We start from the raw sequence: 21,752 nt of genomic DNA, 5'->3' as shown, positions 1-21,752 counted from the left end.
AAACTGCAAATATTGTAACTATGTTTACGTTTTCTATGGCTGCAAAGTGGACCTAATAGTTTGTTTGTCAGCCTCACAGATCTGGGGTTCTGGGTTCAAATATCAGCCCAGGCCTTCCTGTATGTTTGTTTGCTTGCTCTCCCATACTAGTGCAGGTTTTCTCCAGACAGTGCTAAACATGCATGTTAGGTTCTGTTTGTCCATATTAAGTACATTGCGATTAGCTAGCGACCAGTGTAGAATGCAGAATGGGCCTAGCCTCTTGCTCAAAGCCAGCTCACCAATAACCTGAACAAAGACAAGCGATCAGAAATTATTTATTGATCCTAGTGAGTATAAGCGGTACAGAAATGGATGGAGAGCTACGTGTAAAGTATATTTGCGACGATTTTCTAAATGGCTTTATAACAATTAGATGTTCTTTCACTAGATGGCAAAAGGTACATTTAACGGGTTATTCACCTGTTGCAAGAACATTGGCTTTATGTTCTATGAAACAGATCACAATGGAACCGACAAGCTGACACACAACGTGGTGCTAAGCTTTTGACTCAAACGGAGATCATTATTTCAATATAGATCATTTTTGTTTGGTGGTGTGCAGTGAGATTTTTTCTAATGCTAAGTATGTGCCCTGGCTCAATAGCACGCCACACACTGCAATAGAAAAAAAAATATGGATAAAATCTTTACAATTATTTTAATATTTTCAAAATGCATGTGAAGCAAAGAATACCCCCCCCCCCCCAATAAATAACTACTAATCTTGGCAGTTCATTAAGTAAACCTCTATAATAGGAGGAAATACAGCATTTCATCTGGGCAGACACTTTCAAACATCATCCGTTAAAAAACACAACTCTCTATTTTCACACTTGACCTATGGCTGCAACTGTGAGCATTACCAGATGCTATTACGTTTCTCTTAACATCAGACATGACACACATTCCAACTCAAACGCACACGCACTTACTCCCTCCCTTTCTTACCACACGGCCTCAGCAAATGTTCGTCTCAGCATGTGGAAGTGTGGGGATCAATCAAATTTCTTTGAACGCATCACTCACGACAGTAAATCCGACAAAAACAAAGAAGACGGTCCAAAAACAAAACTATTTACAACCGCGAACAGGCACATCCCAAATCTAGATAACCTTTGTATGTTGGCTCCACTGAGTCTTTACAGGCTTTATTTAGTTCCCTCTGAGGGCTGAGCTAGTGAACGACTAGCTAGCTCATCCTTCACATTCCCAAAGCCAACTCCTCTGCATCGGCCTCAAATAGAGCTATCGGAACACATTCAAGCTCAATCGTTAATTCTTGCATCAAAGAACCCGCAAAGCCTGGCTTACTCCTCTTACTATGTCACCTCTTACTTCAATGACGTGCAATATGGACACCATATGTGCCGCGTTGGGTTTCTCCTGCGCCAATGCTCAACATGGATCTATCCTAGCTGCCCGCTTCCCCTTTGATGCTCGACACAACAGAGGAAGAAACACACACAAAATGGACACAGGTGAATGAGTGGGCGGCGCGTCTGTGAGCCGGTAGGGCGGAGGAAGAGTCGGGCGGACGGGAGGGGGTGAGTGAGCCCTGCAAAGGAGCGCCAACGCACGCCGCCACACACACAAACACAATCGCGCACACGCACTTCCTAGTCTGTATATTCAGCCACGATGGACAGCAGCACCGTGATGTCGTCTGGCTTTCCTCCTGCAGACAGATAAGCAAGGAGCCAGGTTACGTTTCAAGTGCGTGTCATGTGACAGCAACAGTGGCCAACCGGAGACGAGCAATGCTTCATTTGTCTTTACAAATGTTTGCTTTGAAAATGACATCGCAGTTGCTCAAAACTCAGGGAATGACCAATCGCAATGATTTTACGTTACCTTTGCCCTGAGCAACTGCGATGCCATTTTCAAGTGGCAAAATGCCCCCCCCCCCTTGCGATGGATAAAAACGGGCGGATCTTGCTGTGTAATTCACTTTCCACAAACACAATTGTAATCAGAATGTCGTGTTTAGACGAGTGGGGGTGCAGAGGACATTTTTTGTTAAGCGCATTTAAGACTGTACTAATAAAATAATGTAATTACTTATGGGAATGATACAGTAACGAAAAACTGACTACTTCCCAAAACAAGCTAAACCGTGTGGGACTGAGTGATCGTCTAATTGCTATGCCAGACTTTGGATGATTTACTGTGTGTGTTTACAGTATAAATACTGTATTAGATATACATTTTAGACAGACGTACAGTACAGGCCATTTGGACACGCCTTCCCATTCAATACATTGCTTTAGTTTCATGACTTTGTACATTGTAGATTCTCACTGAAGGCATCAAAACTATGACGACAACTATAACAAACCTATGTGGAGTTACGTACTTAACAAAAAAAAAAGGTGAAAATAAACAATAAATACATAAATTAAAAGACACCCTTTTCACTAATTACTTTTTTGCACATTCATGGCATTCTTTGGATGAGCTTCAAAAGGTAGTCACCTGAAAGGGTTTTCCAACAGTCTTTAAGGAGATCCTAGAAGTAAGAATGCCAAGAGCATGCAAAAAAAGTAACCAAAGGATGGCTATTTTGAAGAATCTATAATGTAAAACACGTTTCAGTTATTTCACCTTTTTTGTTAAGTACATAACTCGACATCAGTTCATACATAGTTTTGATGCCTTCAGTGATAATCTACAAAGTAACCAGTCATGAGACTAAAGCAAATGCATTGAATAAGAAAATGTCCAAACTTTTGGCCTGTCCTGTAGCTCAATAGAAAAGTTAATTTCAGTAATTCAATTCAAACGTGAAACTTGTTAAACAGGAATTTCTATATTGAAAATAATTTGAATTTTTTTGTTATCAAAATTACAACAACAAATTCAGCAATATTTCATTACGCGAGTTGTAATAGATAATGAATTATGTTTTCCACAATACATTAATCAAGATGTACCTGTGACATTTAATCAACTCAATATTAGGGCTAGACCGATTTTCAGACGGGCCGATTATCGGTGCAAATATTTGGCACTTTTGTCAAATATCGACATCGGCCTTTTATAAATCTGAAGGACGATAAAGCTGGCATCTTACCCAGCGGTGAATGCTTACTAACGTAGGGAAATTTAGGGTTTTCATCAGGATTTGTAGGATGTTCACAGACAGTTTTTACTTGTCGCAAAGACATTTTGAACATATTCAGACAAATTTTACTGTCTGCAGCGATCTTTTGAAACCTACATTCGCATGAATTTATCGCTCAGTCCGATACAGGAATTTTTTCATTTATGGATTTATTTAAATTTCCACTTAATAAAAAAAAAAAATACCCTGACACTGGGAACTCCCAACACTTTTTATTTAAAAATAAATGAATAAATAATAATAAAATCAAGAAATTATGTTAGAATTTTGGAAAACCTAATTTGCAGTAGAAAACTATTACTTGCTTAGTTTTTAATTTAGCTTAACAGATGTCGATGAACCAGGAAGCTCCTTGCAATTTATGTTAGAAATAAAGCCGTCATATTCATATGTTCAAAGTGAAAAAAAAAATTTTTACGCTAATATTTTCTCTTTTACTGCAAATGAATATCAGCTTGAAATATCAGTTACCAGTCTCCCTGGCTACTAATAATCGGCATTGGCCTTGGAAAAAACTTATCGGTCTTTCACTAGTCAATATAATTTCTGTTGCAAAGCTACATCTGTAAACATTTAGTGTTCCTGGCATCTGAGGGACACACTTACCTCTTACATTCAGGCCATTGTCACATGCAAACTGTGCAAACGGGGACATGTAGTTGGGATCATAGGCGAGGTTGTGAGCTTGTTTTGCTATACTCTGTGCGGTCTGCAGGATGCTGTCATAGTTTGTGGTCTGAATAGGAGGACGGAATATTAAATGGGGGGGGAAATCGTATCTGCACAGCATGTACACGCTGATGTAAAAAGAAGTCACACCTTGAGTTTTTTGAGCTCCTGGAGAATCATGTAGTCGGGCATGTTGTCAAAGAGGCCGTCTGTGGCGGTGAGGATGATGTCACCGAGCTGCACGTCAAAGGAGGAGCTGTCAGCAGCTTCTGGACTGAAAGTGGGAAAAGAGGACAAAGAGTTCAGAGACACGCGAAACTGGAGCTCTAGCCCCTTGATCATTAAGCAGGATTTCGCTTGGACACGGTGTTTGTTAACTTTTTTTTAAATGAACGGCCGGGAACCTGCGAGTTTGGTGTGAGTTAGTTACGCTTTAGTAGATCGACAGGCTTTAAATGCCCAAAACTCAAAATAATAATTTGTAATGCATTTGAAAATAAAATGGTTGCATACATGTGATTATTTTTTTATATGGTCACTCAAGCGACACTGCTTTGAAACAAATTAAGTGATCACAGACAACCCACGTAACTATAGTTAAAAGAACTCACTGAATTCTATCAATCACACTGCAGCTGTGTGAGTTTGTGTTAAAAAAAAAAAGTATGTGTTCCTGAACAAATTGGTACAGAATTTTGGGGCATATAGTGTTTTATTTCATTAACTCTGCTTCAGCATAAATCATTAGTGAGTGGCATATTACGCATGCAGATTAATATCATATTATCCAGTTGTTGTTTTTTTTTTGTTGCTCTAAATTAACCCTGGCATGGCTCCCAAGGATAGTGATAAGTGCAAGTGATTGTGCTATTAGGAAGTGGAAAGTGTTCCGGTGGCGCCAAGCATCTGTGGAAAGAAAACCTGATTCTGCTTTTGAGCTGGATAATTCTATTCGGTTAATGTTAATGGGAATCCATAAATGGGTGTTTGTCAGTGCCCGAAGGCTGTGTACCTAATATAAAACAATATACAAAATGGTAGCATGGAAATCTGGCTACATCCAATTTGTAAGGGCACCGTGTAATAGGTAATAACAAATGTACTGACAAACATTGTTTTGAGGTTAGTGCACAATAAATTAGTTTGCACAACGACAAATAAGAATCTGTGGTCACGTGGCACGAGAAGACACATTGGACTGTCGTCCTTATGGATTTTCATTTGATTGTTTTATATTTATGGCCTAGAAGCATTTTTCATATAAATATTTAATTATGACTCTACTACTGTCTTGACACAGGTTAGTGATAGACTAAGGCGTGTTCTTAAAAAAATATATATATATTACTGCCCTAGGAATAAAACTCCATCGTAAAGCATGCACCCGACAACTTACAAATTCACCCGTGTGTCATTTGTTCATATTCAATATAAAGCCAGACAGCAGATGTTCAGCACAACAAAAGTGAAGACGCACTTCTTTTTTGCCGCGCGCCGCGGGTCATCGCCACCCACCTGTCGCTGAGCACTACCCCTTCGGCTCCCGGTGGAGCAATGGACAGCTGGAAGGGCGTGTTGAAGTAGTGCTGCTGCTCGTCCGAACGGTGCACCACCTCGCCTCCACGCACCACCAGGAAGCCCGAGTCGCCAAGGTTACACGTGTGGAGCTGGTGACTCCGTCGGTCCAACACCACGATGCAGGCGGTGCTGCTCCCTAAAAAAAAAAAAAAAAAAAAAACAGTAATGTGGCATTAGGGCATAATCTTTACTAGGACCTTGGGATGCTTAGTTATCATTTATGTTGCTGGGCAACTGCAGCCTTGGGAGGCAAACCTCGGAGTGGCCTTCAGCCGCAGAGCTCAAATACACATCATCCTTGCAATGAATACAAAAACAAAGCGGCTTATTTGACAAACGCGGTGACAAGTGTGAGCGCGGCAGATGGACAACGCGTCTCTGAAGACGTGACCTGGGTGTCGTGTTTGCCTCCTCCTGCAGTGTCACTTACATTCTTCTGGAGCTCTGAGGCTGAGATCGTCTCATCTTCCTCAAGATTTCATATTTCTATGGTTGGTTTTGTAAGATTGATGTACTTGTGTATGTGCGTTGAGGCGGATCGTGACTTTGTGGAGGCTCACCTAAAAGGGGAACTTTGTTCTGCAGGAGCTCATAGTAGCCAGACGTCAGGATGCCCACTGGATTGCTCGGAGTGAAGCGGCCTTCCTTCACCAGCCGCTCGCACGTTCTCATCAACGTGGCGGAGAACTGAGACGGGTCGACGCCGTAGTCCCGCCAGCCTCCCACGCCATCCGCTACGCCTGTTAAGACAAACAGGACGTTAGGTATGCGCCTTCAAAGAGAGGAACATGATACAGAGTATAATGGCACAGAAAATATTACTTGAATAATTGACCAGTGTTTCCCACACCATGTTAATACTTGGGTGGGTCACCCAAGACGTTTTCAAGAAAATGTAATAATAATAATATATTTAAAGAAAAAAAAACTGTCACGACCAGATATACCGCATGTAACGTTAGTTTGCCGTCACCCGCTTGTGGATCTTGAGGCTAGAGGAGACGCAAGTAACACGGCTGAGAACCAACCCCCCTGTGGGAAACACTGTAGGAATCAAGGTTTGCGGCAGTTGCCCCAATGCTCTGACATCATGAAAATGGTTACTATTTCACCAGCTGGTATTATGCCCGGCCAATGGGAGATTCTACATCAGTCATTCCTAAAATTGTTAAAGAAGAGGACTGCATTCATTCCTACTGAAAATGTGTCGGACAACTCAGGATTTTCTAACGGTTAAATATTGCTATTTTTCCGCACACAAAAAATGCTTGTCAACTGAGCATTACATCTTTATACTTTGGGTTTTTAGATGCGTACTGTAAAATAAACATGTATTTTTCAAAGTGAGGTGGCAATGAGTGTGGGTGAAATGGCAGAAATACAGGCAGTCAAAAAGTTAAAATGATGGTACTTAGAGGTGTGGTCTTTGTCAGGTAAAAAGTGCACCTCATGAAATGGAGTGAACTAGAGATCTAGTGAACAAGAGACGCGACATGGAGACAAAGCCAGGCGATTCTATTAAGAAGCTCTGGAAATTCAGGTTTGGGACGGTTTTAATGCCTGATGCCCTTCACGACACGACGCAACCCACTCAATTTTAATCTGTGCTTGGGACTGGCAGCTACTTGGTATTGGGTCACTGGTTCGGAATCAAACTGCACAAAAAAGATTCACTGGTAACCACTACGCTAACCAATGGCATTTCAGTATAATGATGATTTAAGAAAAAAGGGAACAATACAGAACACAAAATTGCAGGGAAAAAAAAAAGTCCAGAAAAAAATGGTTTGAATGAGTTGTGTGGCACAGTATATGCACACACAGTAAATAATCTAGTCTCCATTTGAGCCAGGAGAACACCTAATCAAGTCACATCTGAAAAACTAAAGCTGAGCTCCACATCACAAAGGCAAATATGCAACCATTAAGGTATGCCCCGGAGATTGACTGATGCAAACAGTCACATTTTGAGTAACATTTTACATGTAAGCGCTCTTTGATTGTAGTGACATCACTGTCTTTAATGTTTGATATCCCTTTCATGTCCAGAAAAGTGTTATATTGCACCCAAATTACGGCAATTTTCAACGAGCAAATGTTTAAAGGGAAGTTTGCAAAGAGCCCTTGCGTGTTTATTGCGTGCCTTGAATGACAACAACCTCCTCGATGATTAGAGGAAATTCATTTTTAAAAGAACAGTTTCGCTCATTAAACATATTTGTGGACAAAAGCCAATTCAAGCCAAGCTAAGCGGCGCTAACGTCGATGCTAGCAAAATGGCCGCCTCCATGCTCGACCATTCTGACCTTGTTGTTTTATATTAGAGGGCTTCGAGTTTGTCTTTATTTCAACACCGGGGGTCTTTTAATGAGTTTATATACACCCCCGACTCGATTTGGTTAATTTTCTTGCACCGGTTTTGCTTCGGGGCGTATCTAGGTGAAAGGTCGTTTGGTTTGCGTCGTACAAAACTGCACCTCGAGAACATGTCTAACAATGAAATAACGCAGTTGTAAGTCAATTTCACAAAGTGAATGTATGCCAATGAAACACATATTAAATGAAAGCTAGGGGGTAAACGTTTCACCGTGTGACCGGAGTGGGTGGGGGCTGTTGTGTTTTCATCGTGAGGTCAGTCCACGTGTAGGGGTGGACGGAACACTGAAGGTCAACACGGTACAACCGCAGCCTGCAGGACGGTTGAGCGTATCCACGAACTGTGAATGATCTTACCCAAAACGTCTGCGCTCTTGTTCCTTGCGATGAAGCAGGCGTCGTCCCCGTAGCACATCCCTTTCTTAAGAATCCCCTTCCGAAAGTCCTTGCCGAAGCCACAGCTGGCGGTAACGAGGCTGTAGTCGCGCCCGTCCGTCTGCGAGAGTCCACCGAGGACAGCCCTGGCTACCAGTCTGCCATAAGACAGTACGGATAACATCCCCACCCCACCGAGAAGCCGAAGCAGCTCCCCTGCCCCGGTTTTAAGTCCTCTCACGCGGTCCTCTTTCTCGACTCGTCCCGCTCGGTCTCTTCTTCGGATTAGGGCGTTTTTAGCCACCCATGCACGCCACTCCGTTTCTAGGAATTACTTACCTCGCCCCCTACGTTTGCGCAAAACTAGCAATAAACACAGCGACCTTGGTACTTTATTGCTGGTTTCGTGTCCGCGGTTCCTCCACTGTTAACTCTCCTTACCGACATCTTTCCACTATGTACCGCGAGTACATACGGGTATCTGGCAGTTTACAGTCGTGACGCCACAGCCGTGGTGACATCAGCCAATGAGAAAGGCGGTAGCCGTTCTCCCATTTTGGGTCGTGATGCTGCGCATGCGTAACAGATGCGCTTGTTTTGTTTACTGGGCGTCACACAGCGAAATATTAATAACATTTAAACAAAATGACCTTCAAACATTTTGTAGTTGTGTTATTCACAGAATTACATTAGAGGAATTTAACACAAAACATACAACCAGGCAAAGTTGTGTTAATTGTAACTAACTGGTTGTATCCGGCCTCAATTTCCGTGTCCGGTCTGGTGTGTGTGCAAAAACGAGTGCACCACAGCCCAAGACCCAACCCTCACAGACACAACGCATAACGGAGAAAACGAGAACACACGGACAACAACACCGTCTAATCTCCAGATTTAACGACGAATAACCGAATTTAGCCGTTATTCATCGGTGGGACATTATTCAGGTATAGTACTCAATATTAATGTTATTTAGTTCCATGCGGGAAAAGTCGATTCCGTTATTCACATTTAGCTTCATTCTAGTGGTTAATTTTTTTTTCAAGAAAAACATCATTTTGCCCACTCTTGTAAATCTTGAAGTGGATTAATTTGTATTCTTTTTGTGTGACGCGCATGATCAGAGGACAATAGATGCCGATTGCTAAAATATTAAAGCAGCTCTCTGCCGGATGACCAATTAAAGAACAGGAATATGATGTCATTCGTCAGTTGCTGTCTGTCATTCATTTTGCTATTTGAATTTCTTTCATTTTAAATCAATGATTTCTTTAATTCTTAGGACCATGATGAAGAGATGGCGGGAGGCAGTTTTGCTGTCTTTCCTCATCATATGTTTGCTAAACCCTGACGCCACATGGGCCAGAAGAGGAGGAGGAAGCAGCAGCAGCAGCAGCAGCGGCCGGAGATCTTCCACCTCTTGGAGTAACCGGGGCTCGCAATCTAAACCGTCCAGCTCGAATCCGGGAAGCAGTTCCAACCGGAACACCAATCCATACCCCTCTGGTGGAAATTACCCAGGAACGGGAAATAAAAACCCGTCGAGCTATCCAGGAGGTGGGAGTTATCCCAACCAGAACCCTGCAGGCCGCAATCCAGCCGGCGGTGGTTATCCAAACCAGAACCCTGCAGGCCGTAATCCAGCTGCTGGTGGATACCCCAACCAAAACCCCGCGGGAGGCAATTATCCAGCTGGAGGCGGTTATCCAAATCAGAACCCAGCTGCCGGAGGTTATCCTAACCAGAATCCTGGAAGGAATTATCCAAATCAGAACCCAGCTGCCGGAGGTTATCCTAACCAGAATCCTGGAAGGAATTATCCAAATCAGAACCCAGCTGCCGGAGGTTATCCTAACCAGAATCCTGGAAGGAATTATCCAAATCAGAACCCAGCTGCCGGAGGTTATCCTAACCAGAATCCTGGAAGGAATTATCCAAATCAGAACCCAGCTGCCGGAGGTTATCCTAACCAGAATCCTGGAAGGAATTATCCAAACCAGAACCCAGCTGCTGGAGGGGGCTACCCGAACAGGGGTGGCTACCCGGCCGGCGGGAGCTATCCGGCCGGGGGAAGCTACCCGGCCGGAGGGGGCTATCCTAACAGGGGTGGGTACCCAGTTGCGGGAGGCTACCCAGCTGCAGGTGGGTATCCAGGGCGTGGCGGATCATTTGGCTACCCCCAAGGAAACCCAAACAATAGGATCCTGAGTCCCCACATTGGCGGGGGCGCTTACGGATACGGCGGTCACGGAACCGGAGGGTCCCCCTTCTCCCGTTCCGTGCAGGGAATGGGTTACAAACCCAAATCTACGGGGTTCGCCAAGAAGGCCATCATGGCGGCGGGCGTGGGCGCCGTGGCCGGGATGGCGGTGGGCTACGGTCTGGGGCGCTTCCCCCGACCGCACTTTCCGTTCCGTAACCCAGAAGAAGAGCAGTACTACAACAACTACATGTACCGCCGCTACGGCTCGCGCTCCACCGACGAGAAGGACTTTGGCCGCGACTACGTCTACAAGCCGCCGCCGAGAGCCGAGACCTACGACGCGTTCATGGCCCGATGCATGAACAGAACGGATCTTCTCAAGGAGCCGAAGACCAACTCCTCTGGGGGCACCCAAGAGGAAGACGACGACACGGTGAGCATCGAGGAGATCGGCTACCCGTCGCTGGTGGAGCAGATGAAGGCGCGGCGCTGCGTGGAGAATTACATGGTCTACTCGGAGCGCTTCCTGGAGGAACGCAAGCCCGACTATCAGGTGCAGAGAGGTCGCAGTGGCCCGCCCAGCTACGGGGTGGCGCAGTTTTTCCCGTCGCTCTTTATGTTGTTGTTCAGCGTTCTCCTGCTCCAGTAAGAACAATTAGACCCTCCTTCATAGCTGCACGTGATCATACAGTAATGCTGTTCTAGCGTATCCTATATCCTCAATAATCTTGAAATTTGCTCCTTCCGGCTCATATTTAATCAATGATTACATGCACTACTCTTTAAAAGTTGGGAATATTGAGCTTTCTGTGAAATGAATGTATCTCAAATGCACTTTCACCTTTTTACAGGTGAACTTCATTTGGCCTTCTCTAAACTTTTGTCCGTTTCAGTACTTTTTTGCGTAGCTTGCTGTTCTCTAACAAGGAGCTGAATGACAATAGTGACAACCAGCGTTCTGATCCTTGAATGGACAATATGCTGTATTTTTTTGTTCAATCAGAACCGGCATTTAACAGTCGTCTTCAGTTGTTCACAGTTTGGCATTTTGAAACCAAGCCGAGGGGAACGGGAAGAAATGCACGTTTTGCCGTTCAGCTTCTTGTTAGAGAGCAGAACATTCAAAAAGTACTGAGACACTTAACTTCTGAGCATTTGCATCCAAAAGTTTAGAGGTTGAAATTTCACCCAAAAGCCCAACATGCCTAACCGTCTTTGAGCAGTATATATGTACATAACACAAAACTAACACAACAAGGATGGATGGAGTCCTGTGCATTTTCAAGAAAAAGGATTAAACCTCTAGAAGTAATGTTAAGTCTAACGTGAACTCATTTTTGATTTGCACTCCGCGTTGTTGAGCACTGAATACATCTTTTGTTTGTTTGTTTTTTTGCACTTAAGTGGAAGCTCATTATGACAGTATAGCTCCTATAACAATCTATATATATATATAACTATAGCAATCAGGCTTCACTTAACGAGAGTAAACAGGTTTTGCATGATGATGTGTAAATATAGCGCTTGCTATCCAGCTATTTTGATGCAAATGTTTTCCCTGGTGTTGCTCGGTCGAAAACCCACCACTGAAATTACAAGGACAAGTTGCAACATTTGTAATAACTTGTAATATTATTAGGGGTGGGGGAGTTTAAATGGTACGTGAAAAATGATTGTTATGAGACTAGCGCCATATTATGAGAAAAGTCATCACGTTATGAACGTTGTAACATAAAAAGTAGGAATCTCGTGCTACTGTTTAAGTTAAATGAACAATTCTGAGGATCCTGAGATGGCAACACATGGAGGCTGAAATTTGATTGGACAAAATTTCCAGAGAAAAACGTGTTGTTTTGTTGTAATTTTTAATGTACATGTTTATTTCTGACTTGCAAACATCTCAATTCTGTTACCTTTTCAGAATATTTTGCTCACCACGGGAGCAAATTGTCATTTGACGTGCATCTGTGTTTGTATGGCTTCATAGCTGAAGTCAATGGAAGACTGACGTAATGCTTCTTTCGAGCCTGCACCCACCACGTGACTTGCATTGGTACTGTTCCGTTGCAATACAGTAGCTGCTTTTATTCAGTACTTTTCAAATGTGTTTTGACGAATGCATACATTAATATAGGCTGGCAGAGACTATTGTTATACAATTTTAAAGAAATGTTTCCATCTCAGTTCTGCACTTTTATTATTTGAAGGGTTGTCAGGTCACACGAATGATTTATTGTGCAGTAACTTGTGAAGTGAACCTTAAAAGTCAATCATTTCCTTTTGTTTGTTATTATGTATTTTGAACTTATATTCATTCACAAATGATAAAATGTTGTCAATTTAAAATCAAATTTAAATGGTTTGATATTTTCCCCATGCTTGTTTCACAAATTGAAAAAAGTGCACTTCTACGTCAGTGAATTCAATTGCATCAGTCTCTTATTTTGTGTGATACTACCACTTTGATGTACTATAATTTGCCGTGAATGTGTATGTGATCAAATAAATTCTGTTAAAAATCCCTATCTGCGCCTCTTATAGTCTGTTCTCAAACGTAGCTATTATATTATCGAACTTCTGAGCCTTGTCCCGTAAATTAGCATGAAATAATTAAGAATACAGCATGAAACGAAACAAGAGGGAATATAATTTGCAAACATTTATTCTATTTGCACTTCCAATCGAGATGCAGGTCAAAGTACGCCTATGCAGACCCCAGTGAGGAAGGCGAGTGTGTGTCCCAGCATAAGGAAGAGGTTGCCCATGTGCGCAGGCGCCGCCGCCTTCAGAAAAGCCCTCCATCTCGACTGATTACGAAACGTTTGGCCTTGGTCGTAGTAGCGCTTGGCGGGTTCCCCCTTTTGGCCGGCGTGCCCCCTGGAACCGTGCTTGGGCCTCCCAAGGAAGCCCAGCCCGGTGCCCGTGCCCCCCAGCATGCCGGCCGCTGCAGCCCCAGCCCACTTGAGGCCGTGCTTGGGAAGGCCGGGACCCTTAAAATCGGGTGCCTTATTGCTTTTTCCACTTTTTTGTGCATTACCACTACGTTTACTGTATGTGTGCTGCGCACCTGGACACAGCGCTACTATGAGCAGCAACAAGAGCCACAGTGACACGAGCTTCTGCTGGCCTGTCATCACAGTCTAGAGGTCCTGCAAGCACACATGGATCAAGACATGTTCAATTTCCATATAGTGTATAACAAAACTGACATCATCAAACACTGCCTTTGTTATTGCTGAATGATGATTTACAACATTGTGTCCATGACACCTTAAAACCAAACTACATCAAGTCACTAGTAAAGAATACATGATAGAATGTTACTGTTTAATATGGAAGTGTATTGCATTTACATAGCGGGGACAAAACTTCCTGTCTTTTTTTTTGGGGGGGGGGGGGTTAAGAGTAATTTTTAAATGTTTGTTTTATTTAATATTTTTTTCTGTTATTCTGAATAGTTTATTCCTGATTTTCTGAATATTTTTTCATTTTTTCTGGAAAAAAAAGTTTTGGGGAATATTTTTAATGACAGTTTTTTTTTTAATTCCCCCCAAAACAGGCAAAGTATTTCAATAAAACCCCCAAGTGGATGCAATACACTTTGTAGTTTTAATAATGGTTGCAATTTAAAAAAAATTAAAATAAAATTAAAATAAATAAATACATTTAAAAAAAAAAGGGGGGGGGCAAACAATCTTCCTTTTTCAGGCTGATGTGGCAAATCGGTATTTGGTATTATTTTTTGACTCATTAAAAAAAAATCTGAATTAAATAAAAACAAAAGACAAACAGAAAATAAGCTTTTAGTCTCTTGTAGTATGTAGTAGTAAAATAATAAATAAAGTAGCCTAATAAAAAGTCAAACATGTAAAATGTCTTCTTGTGTTGCTGTGGCAAGGATGGGGTAGTTTGATAAAAAAAAAAAAAAGATTAAAAGCAATTGAGTAAAAAAAAAAAAAAAACTAAAAAAAACTTCGTTATCCTGACATGGCAAGTAGTTTGATTAAACTAAACTTATTGAAATGGTTGTGGAAAGCATTTATAGTAGAAGAAACAAATTAAAGTAAAGATGCAATAATAACAATACACCTGACATAATAGCTTTTTTAAATTGATGTGGCAAAAATGGAGTAATATCAAAAGAAATAAAAAAGTAGATAAAAATAAATAAATACACATATACAAATTTATAATAAAAAGAAGTGGAAAAATGGCTTTATTGCAAGAATTTCCTTGTTGTAGTTTGACTAAAAGATAAATTAAAATGTAAAAATAATGACAAATAAATATGATGGCATCTTTACATTTATGTAGCAAGTATTGAGTAGTAATATAAAATTAAATACAAAGATTAAAATTAACAAAACAGCCAAATATTAAACACAAATATAGTATATTTAATGTGTCAATAACATGGAAAAAAAAAATTTCCCTCAAAAAAAAAAAGACAAACGTAAGAGAACAATAGTGTGTTTACCTTTCCGTGGGATCCTATGCTGAGGATGTGATGCTGATGGGGCAATCCATTTGATCCAGAAGGTTGCTTTTCATAATTCTATACCAACGTGAGTTAAGCCCCTCCCCCCACGTGCCCCTATTGGCCCAAGATGAATAATACAGTACAGGTTGAATGATTTTTGCTGACCATCCACGGTCATGTGTCATTATTCAGGGGCATATGCAGCCAGAGGACGGTGCAACACCACAGAGTGTTTGTTTGTGATCCACAACATGCAACTCTACTGACATGTATTTTGCAGTAAGGTTAGCTAAGTTATGACATACTATAACAATTATGATTAAAGACCCTGTAAAGTGATCTTAGAGCAACGGCTCTCTCTCTCTGTGGTGTCTCCAACTTAGAAATATTTATTGTCACTTTCCAAAACTTTAATGTTATTCGTACAATAAACATCCTGAAACACTACACCATTTTCTACTCATTTCCAAAGAGCAGAATGTAAAATGTGGTCTGCGTTCAAGTATGTACTCATTAAAACAAAACTTTTCCAAGTAAGCTTGAATACATGTGCAACTAATTACTATGGATAAGTGCAAAATTCTGTCACTGTGTTGAACATGCTCTTTGATGGGACTCTAATGTAGTCTGTATCATATATAAAATCCATTTTCTGTCTCTTGTTTTCACCAGGGTCACAGCCGAGTGAGCTGGTGCTTACCGAGCTGACTTTTGGGCGAGATGCGGTGTACACCCCTAGACTGGTCGCCAGGTCTATCACAGGGCACATTGACAAACAACAATTTACACTCACATTCATGCCAACATAGACAATTTATAGTCTCAAGTTAACCCAACTTGGATGTCAAGCTCAGAGATGCGAGGCAGTCGAGCTAACCATGAGAACGTGCTAATCTCTACACGAGATGAGTTTAAATTTAATTCATGTTGATTTAAAAAAAAAAAATGGATTATTTGAACCACTCATTCCATTGATCAGAATGGGGAATGTGAGGTTAGCTAACGAACGAATTAAGGGCTAATAGAAAATGGCAGTTGTTTGTTTACATTCAACATATCTATTGTTTATTATTATTACTGTAGTTTATGTGCAGTACTTTGCTAAAGTTGCTTCCACCCACCCCCCCCCCCCCAAAAGTGCTTTAGTTCAGCGTTAATGACCTCATCAAGCATACATAGTGGACATAGAAAATAAACAAACACACCATTGACTTTGCAACTTCTTCACTGATCTCTGCAACACATTTTCAGTTGGTTTTAGGTCTAGGCTCTGGCTTTCCTGGTGATGCCATTGTTTTGTTGATTAAAATGAGACATGTTGTCAAGTTTCTTTTTTGAAATCACAAAAAAATTGGTGCAGTCATTTTTTTACAGAGCTGTATTCACTCCCTACTCTATATCGACGAGCTGGTCGTCGGACATGCTGTTTCTCCATAATCACATGAAAGGCTTGAATTGCTTCAGGGCCTGTGGTTCGTCCCACAGAACACAACAGACAGACAGCAAAGACTTTAAGAACCGGAGCTGCGTTTGCACGGCATGTTTTGCACAAGTCAAAGCGTCCACAGGATGTAAAACAACAGAGATGATTGTTAACAGACATTTCTGTCCAATGAAATCACAAAAAAATATGGCTTTTCTTTTCTTTTCATTTTACAGCTGGCGTTGCTTCATATCATGTTGCCCCTGAGGCAAAACTGGCAACAGACACACACTTGTTCACATTATTTAACCATGTGAAGCTCCTTTGTCACAACATAGACTGCAGAAAGATCCGTTTTTTTTTTTTTTTTTTTTTTACTTGATGGCTTTTTACCAATTCCGATGGAATATTTTCAGTTTGTCAAAGTTCCCAAGTGTCTTAATGTCTGTGACAAGCTTTCACCAAAATACCTCAAGGAGCATATATTATAGGGCAATTAACATATCCTATTTGTTTTTGCTGAAATCCTAAGTTGTTTCATGCAAGTGAGCCAGCCTTCATCACACCTCATAAAATGCATTCTTCATTTTATTGACAACTAGTGGCGGAACAAGCAAAAAATGCAATTTCAATGATGTCGCTTTTGATATTGTAAAAATGAAAATTTGTGATTTTTTTTACAGCTTGACACGCAACGTAACAAATATATGCAAAAACAAACAAAACATTTGATTTCACCCGTATTAGATGCAGGAGGTGGATGGCACTAGATAGCGCTGAAAAGCTTTGTTTTCCTACTGGGTAAAAAAAATTCCACTTTGAAATGAATCAGGTTGTCCTATGGGTTTCCAAACGGGGTTCCGTTCCTACAATGGTGACGTAACCCGAAAATTGAATTTCCGGCTTAATCTCTAACCAACCCTATTGCAGTACAATGAAGCCAATCAAACGCAGGGGAAAGAGATAACCAATCATGCACACATTCACAACCTTTGACAATTTTGAGCCTTCAATGTGAAAGTGAATCTTTGTGGAATTGTCAAGCAGACATGCTAACGAACCACTAGTGCTGCGAAAATACATCCTCATCGTAATGTCCGACCATCTGGGTAACTGGTTGGCAGTTAACGTAATGTCATGAATTCATTTAAAAAATATATATACAAATTTAAAATAATTTAGAAAAATAAAAGTAAAGCCCTCCTGCCCTAATACGTCTGACTTCTAATTGGCACCTGGTATTCTCTGCAGTTGAGTACGGCCACTACATGAGGGGGGGGGGGGGAAACCTACGGTGATTTCTAAGGTTTACGTTAGGCTGAGACGTCTCCTCTTGAAGTTAGATGACGTTCTCAAAGAGTTGCATGGAAGACATAATGCTCTCATCCTGTTCCAAAGACAGAAGACCAAGTAAGTCTAAAGCGCACTTCTCCAAAATGGAGACTGTTATTGTGAGTTTACCTTTTGGCAGGTTTCTATGAATTCATCCATGGTCACCATTCCATCTCGGTTCCGATCCATTTTCTGGAAAATTGTTGTTTTCATGTAATTATTCAGAACCGAGGGTTGGATCAAACAGTCAGGGTACCTGGAAGAATTTCTCCACATGTTCATATGGGGAATCTTCTCGTACACTCGGTAAGGTGTACCTGCCCATCATATCATAAATGGAGGTCATTATTGCCATCATGTCCTGCAAGAAAACACGGCTCAAGATATTACAACAGTCTAGTTAGTAACGTAGGTGCTTCTTGATGGAGCGACAACATACTGCCTTTACATTTTGGCATTCAAATAAATGGCATTTAAAAGTTGAAACAAAAGGAAAAAGAAAAAGGGTGCTGTGCTTTGAAAAAAAACCCCCGGAATGCTCAAAATTTTATTTTTTTAATGTAAGTTATTTTTCAGTGCTTGCTTTGGTGTCTATACAGTGGATATAAAAGTCTACACACCCCTGTTCACATGTTAGGTTTTTGTGATATAAAACAAAGGAGAGCAAATTAAATCATATAAAACTCCACCAATTTGTAATCTGTACAACTCAGTTGATTAAAAAAAAAAATTAAATGGTAAACGGCACACTCCTGTCACCATTTAGCGGGCCTCTTATTAACCCCAAATTAAGTGAAACCAGCTTTTCCTGACATTTTTTTCTTTCTAGCAGAAGCCTGAATGTTTCTTAGGGGTGTGCACACTTGTGCAACCACATATCAGGTTTTTATTAACACAATTTAGTTTTCAATTGAATTGTATAGGTTAAAGGTCACATTAATGGTGGGAAAGTTGTTTTGATCATAAAAAAAACTGGCATTGGAACAGGGGTGTGTAGACTTTTTTTTTAATCCAATGTACTGAATTTCCTAAGATTTACAAGGCAAAATTTAGTGACAGTGCATTGGCTCCATACGCTTTTTATCACACACACGATAGAAGTTGCGTCAACCTCCTTAGTAATGTAGCCGTCCTTGTTGATATCATAGAGATTAAAGGCCCAGCGCAGCTTCTCCGGCACCGAACCTCGAAGCAGCACAGACAAGCCCAGCACAAAGTCCTGTGAAGGTCATTTCGTTAGCTGATGAATGTCCTCAAAATTGTAAATACAAGTTGATTTGATAGCAACGGCAAACATGCCTCGAATCGGATAGCACCGCTTCTGTCCATGTCGAAGGCGTTGAACAAGAAATGTGCGTACATGGTGGCATCTGAGGAGCAAAAGCGCAAAAGAGGACAAAGCTTAATGTGTAAACACACAAAAAATACAGACATTTATCATCACATTTACCTCCTTGAGGAAAGAACTGTGAGTAAATGGTCTTGAACGTTTCTTCATCCACAAGCCCACTGGGACATTCCTTTTATGGAAATAGGAATGAATAACAATAAGTGAAATACACAAGAGGGAAGGGTTTAACAATGAAATGTTCTATAATTCTTGGAATAATTGTTCTATTATTGATTACATGTGTGCTTCTTGGACTAATGCATGTCATGTCCAGCCAGATGTTTGCTTGGTTTCTGTTAAGGCACAAGAGACTGAGAGTTCATTTATATTTGTGCACCGTGTTGCCCTCAAGAATCGTACACTGAACTTTCGTGACGAAAGGATAGTAGTGAGGCACATCTGTCCTGTCTGCATGGTAATACAGTAAAGCCCGCAAAAGATAGGGCCAGAGCAGTGCAGTCATTTAATAATTATGCCTCAAGCTATGATTTCATCATTTCAAACTCATCTTAACACATTACTCTTAAATGGTTTCCAGATGATTTGATTAAAAAAAAGAAACTTCTCCGTAACATCTGTTAGCAACTTTGGCTAAACTTAGCTCCGAGTCCGACCTGACATACGAAGATGTTAGTCTCAACTTCCTTCCAACATTAACTTTCGTCACACTAATTAGCCATGTCTTTGGCGCCACCTTGTGGCAGCATAGAGTGTTAAAGAAAGCGCACACTTTTTAGACCCTCGCTGAGATGAGCCTTCCCTCTCCCCTTCATCTTTGCAACCACTCAACGAGCCTACTCAAGAATGTTTTCGTTACCATGACGACTAGGGGCTAGAGAGTGGCTATTTTTGAGTAAAAAAAAAGTACAATTTTCATTTAATGTGGTGGATTTGTGTACGTGGCCAACCAAAAACACAGGCGTCTACCAGTACAGATTACGTTGGGTATTAGATGCTCCCACTGTAGAAGCAACATGGTTTTGCTTACAGTGGCGGTTCCTGACCACAACTCGTGACAAGCTTCCTTAATGTATTTCGGCAAAGCTGACTTGTAGTCTTTGTCTCCGCTTTAATTACAGTTGATCTCTTTTAAAGTGCACTAAAACCTGCAACTCCCCATATGCATTAGCACACACAGTGTGGACCGTATAAATCACGCGATAGCTCAAATTCACCATTGTAGTGCAGAAAACAGAATACATTTCTAGGACATTTGGATTTTAAAACGTTATTTTTTCCTGTCATGTTTGTATCTTTAGGACAGAACAAACATTCAAAGGTCAATGTGAACCACTGCATGAATTTATTTATTTATCAAATACATGTTTTTGTGAATAGTGGAAAATCAGTTTTATGAATATTTGCAACAACAAAAAAATGCATACACAGTACAGCAAAATCCACCTGTTGTTATTCCTCCCAGGGGGCGGCCATTTTGCCACTTGTTGTCGACCGAAAATGACATCACAGTTACTCTGGTAACAGCTATTCGTGGCTCAGCTTGCAAACGTCACATGTCCAAACTCAGAAAACAGGTGAAGCGGGATTGGCCGTTACCTGAGCCCTGAGCAAACTGTGATGCCATTTTCAGTCGACAGCAAGTGGCAAAATGGCCGGCGCTGAGATGAATAAAACGGGTGGATTTTGCTGCTTTATTCATATTCCACAAACGCAATATTAATCAGAATACCGTGTTTAGACTAGACTGGTGGAAAGAAAATGTTTGGATTGACTTCCTCTTCAATCGTTTTTGATGAGTTGTTTTTGTGCCCCAAGCAATTAGTCTGTGTTTGCCTAAAATTGAGTACGCCCCCCGACTGTTGTGTGCACACTACGGTAGTTTTCTTACATTTTTGAAGCCTCTGTAAAGGGACTGAAGCTCCTTCCTGGTGAACTGGGTCTGCGCCTGAAGCTGCTCAAGGCCCTCGGGTTGATGACGTACCATGGAGAGCTCGAGGTCACCGTCGCAGCTGTCTGCCAGAGGGAGGGGAAATGGGGAGGTGGGGGCAAGCCAAAGAAGGGACGTAAAGACACGGAAATAAGAACAGCAAAAACAGGGGGGGGGGGGGGCAAAAGAGTCTACCGGAGAGAAATGAAAGGCAAAAGAAGGTAATGCTTTCCATGATGCAAAACAAAAGTTAGGGAAGGCGATGTGCAGTAAGTGTGTGGAACATACAATACAAAATAATAAGTGCAAATAAATGCTGGGAAAATAACTCATAACATCTGATGTCAAAGGAAATAAGCAACTATTCGGAACAGTTTTTAATAGACTTTCATTTTGGACACTTTGGATGCAATTTCCTTGCGTATTAGTTCTGAGTAGTGTGGATTATTTTCATTTCGGACACCCAGAATGGACACGTGAAGTGGCAAAAAAACAAACAAAAAAACCTAATTCCAGACCATGTTATCTTTGCAATAGCACATTCCACACTTTCTTTTTTTTTGTATTTTTCCACGCAAGTTATTTAGAATTCAAAATGTCCACGATGAAAAGGGAGGATGGTGTCAAAAGGGCTAAAATATCAACTCAATATATGTACATACTCACCATCTTTACAAAGAGCGCAACACAAATGGAAAGTGGAAAAAGACAAGACCGGGGGAAGAGATTGAGATGATGAAAATAAAGTAATAACACATTTAAATACACTGTTTATTATTAATGTGGAAGTATTTTGCAATGGTGTAACACTGCACTACATAATAATGAGAGCTGTTTCTTTTTCTTTTCTTTTCTTTTTTATTTTATATATATTT

At 41.1% G+C, this 21,752-nt stretch overlaps 4 protein-coding genes across 5 annotated transcripts in view; 1 reads left to right on the top strand and 3 right to left on the bottom strand.

Annotated features, from left to right (window-relative positions):
• Positions 1-301: 301 nt before the first annotated feature.
• On the bottom strand, positions 302-8,679 carry LOC147161964 (protein phosphatase PTC7 homolog). Its single transcript, XM_086097650.1, has 6 exons — positions 8,144-8,679; positions 5,971-6,150; positions 5,348-5,546; positions 3,983-4,106; positions 3,770-3,899; positions 302-1,717 (listed from the first exon to the last, which is right to left on the bottom strand). The coding sequence occupies exons 1-6, from the start codon at positions 8,343-8,345 to the stop codon at positions 1,659-1,661; spliced, it is 894 nt and encodes a 297-aa protein (XP_085953776.1). The 5' UTR covers positions 8,346-8,679; the 3' UTR covers positions 302-1,658.
• Positions 8,680-8,943: 264 nt separating this feature from the next.
• On the top strand, positions 8,944-12,889 carry prnpb (prion protein b). Its single transcript, XM_086097644.1, has 2 exons — positions 8,944-9,108; positions 9,444-12,889. Exon 2 carries the CDS (start codon positions 9,448-9,450, stop codon positions 11,011-11,013), a length of 1,566 nt encoding a protein of 521 aa, XP_085953770.1. The 5' UTR covers positions 8,944-9,108; positions 9,444-9,447; the 3' UTR covers positions 11,014-12,889.
• Positions 12,890-13,010: 121 nt separating this feature from the next.
• Positions 13,011-14,909, bottom strand: sprn2 (shadow of prion protein 2). Its single transcript, XM_086097254.1, has 2 exons — positions 14,842-14,909; positions 13,011-13,513 (listed from the first exon to the last, which is right to left on the bottom strand). Exon 2 carries the CDS (start codon positions 13,496-13,498, stop codon positions 13,058-13,060), a length of 441 nt encoding a protein of 146 aa, XP_085953380.1. The 5' UTR covers positions 13,499-13,513; positions 14,842-14,909; the 3' UTR covers positions 13,011-13,057.
• Positions 14,910-16,051: 1,142 nt separating this feature from the next.
• The window catches only part of LOC147161959 (calsenilin-like), a 42,739-nt gene continuing 37,038 nt past the window's right edge, over positions 16,052-21,752 (bottom strand). For both annotated transcript variants that reach the window (XM_086096445.1, XM_086096443.1), the window contains 7 exons: positions 20,839-20,963; positions 19,050-19,119; positions 18,899-18,969; positions 18,711-18,818; positions 17,856-17,960; positions 17,729-17,791; positions 16,052-17,654 (listed from right to left, as the gene is read on the bottom strand). In XM_086096445.1, the coding sequence (XP_085952571.1) occupies positions 17,607-17,654; positions 17,729-17,791; positions 17,856-17,960; positions 18,711-18,818; positions 18,899-18,969; positions 19,050-19,119; positions 20,839-20,963 (590 nt within the window). In that variant the 3' untranslated portion in view covers positions 16,052-17,606. The remainder of the gene's footprint in view (positions 17,655-17,728; positions 17,792-17,855; positions 17,961-18,710; positions 18,819-18,898; positions 18,970-19,049; positions 19,120-20,838; positions 20,964-21,752) is intronic.

The sequence above is a fragment of the Leptonotus elevatus genome, chromosome 15 (genome assembly GCF_054856555.1).
Source record: "Leptonotus elevatus isolate MCC_2025b chromosome 15, RoL_Lele_1.0, whole genome shotgun sequence".
Taxonomy (NCBI): Eukaryota; Metazoa; Chordata; class Actinopteri; order Syngnathiformes; family Syngnathidae; genus Leptonotus; species Leptonotus elevatus.
Note: the sequence above shows the minus strand (reverse complement) of the source record. Positions and strands in the feature narration are given on the sequence as shown.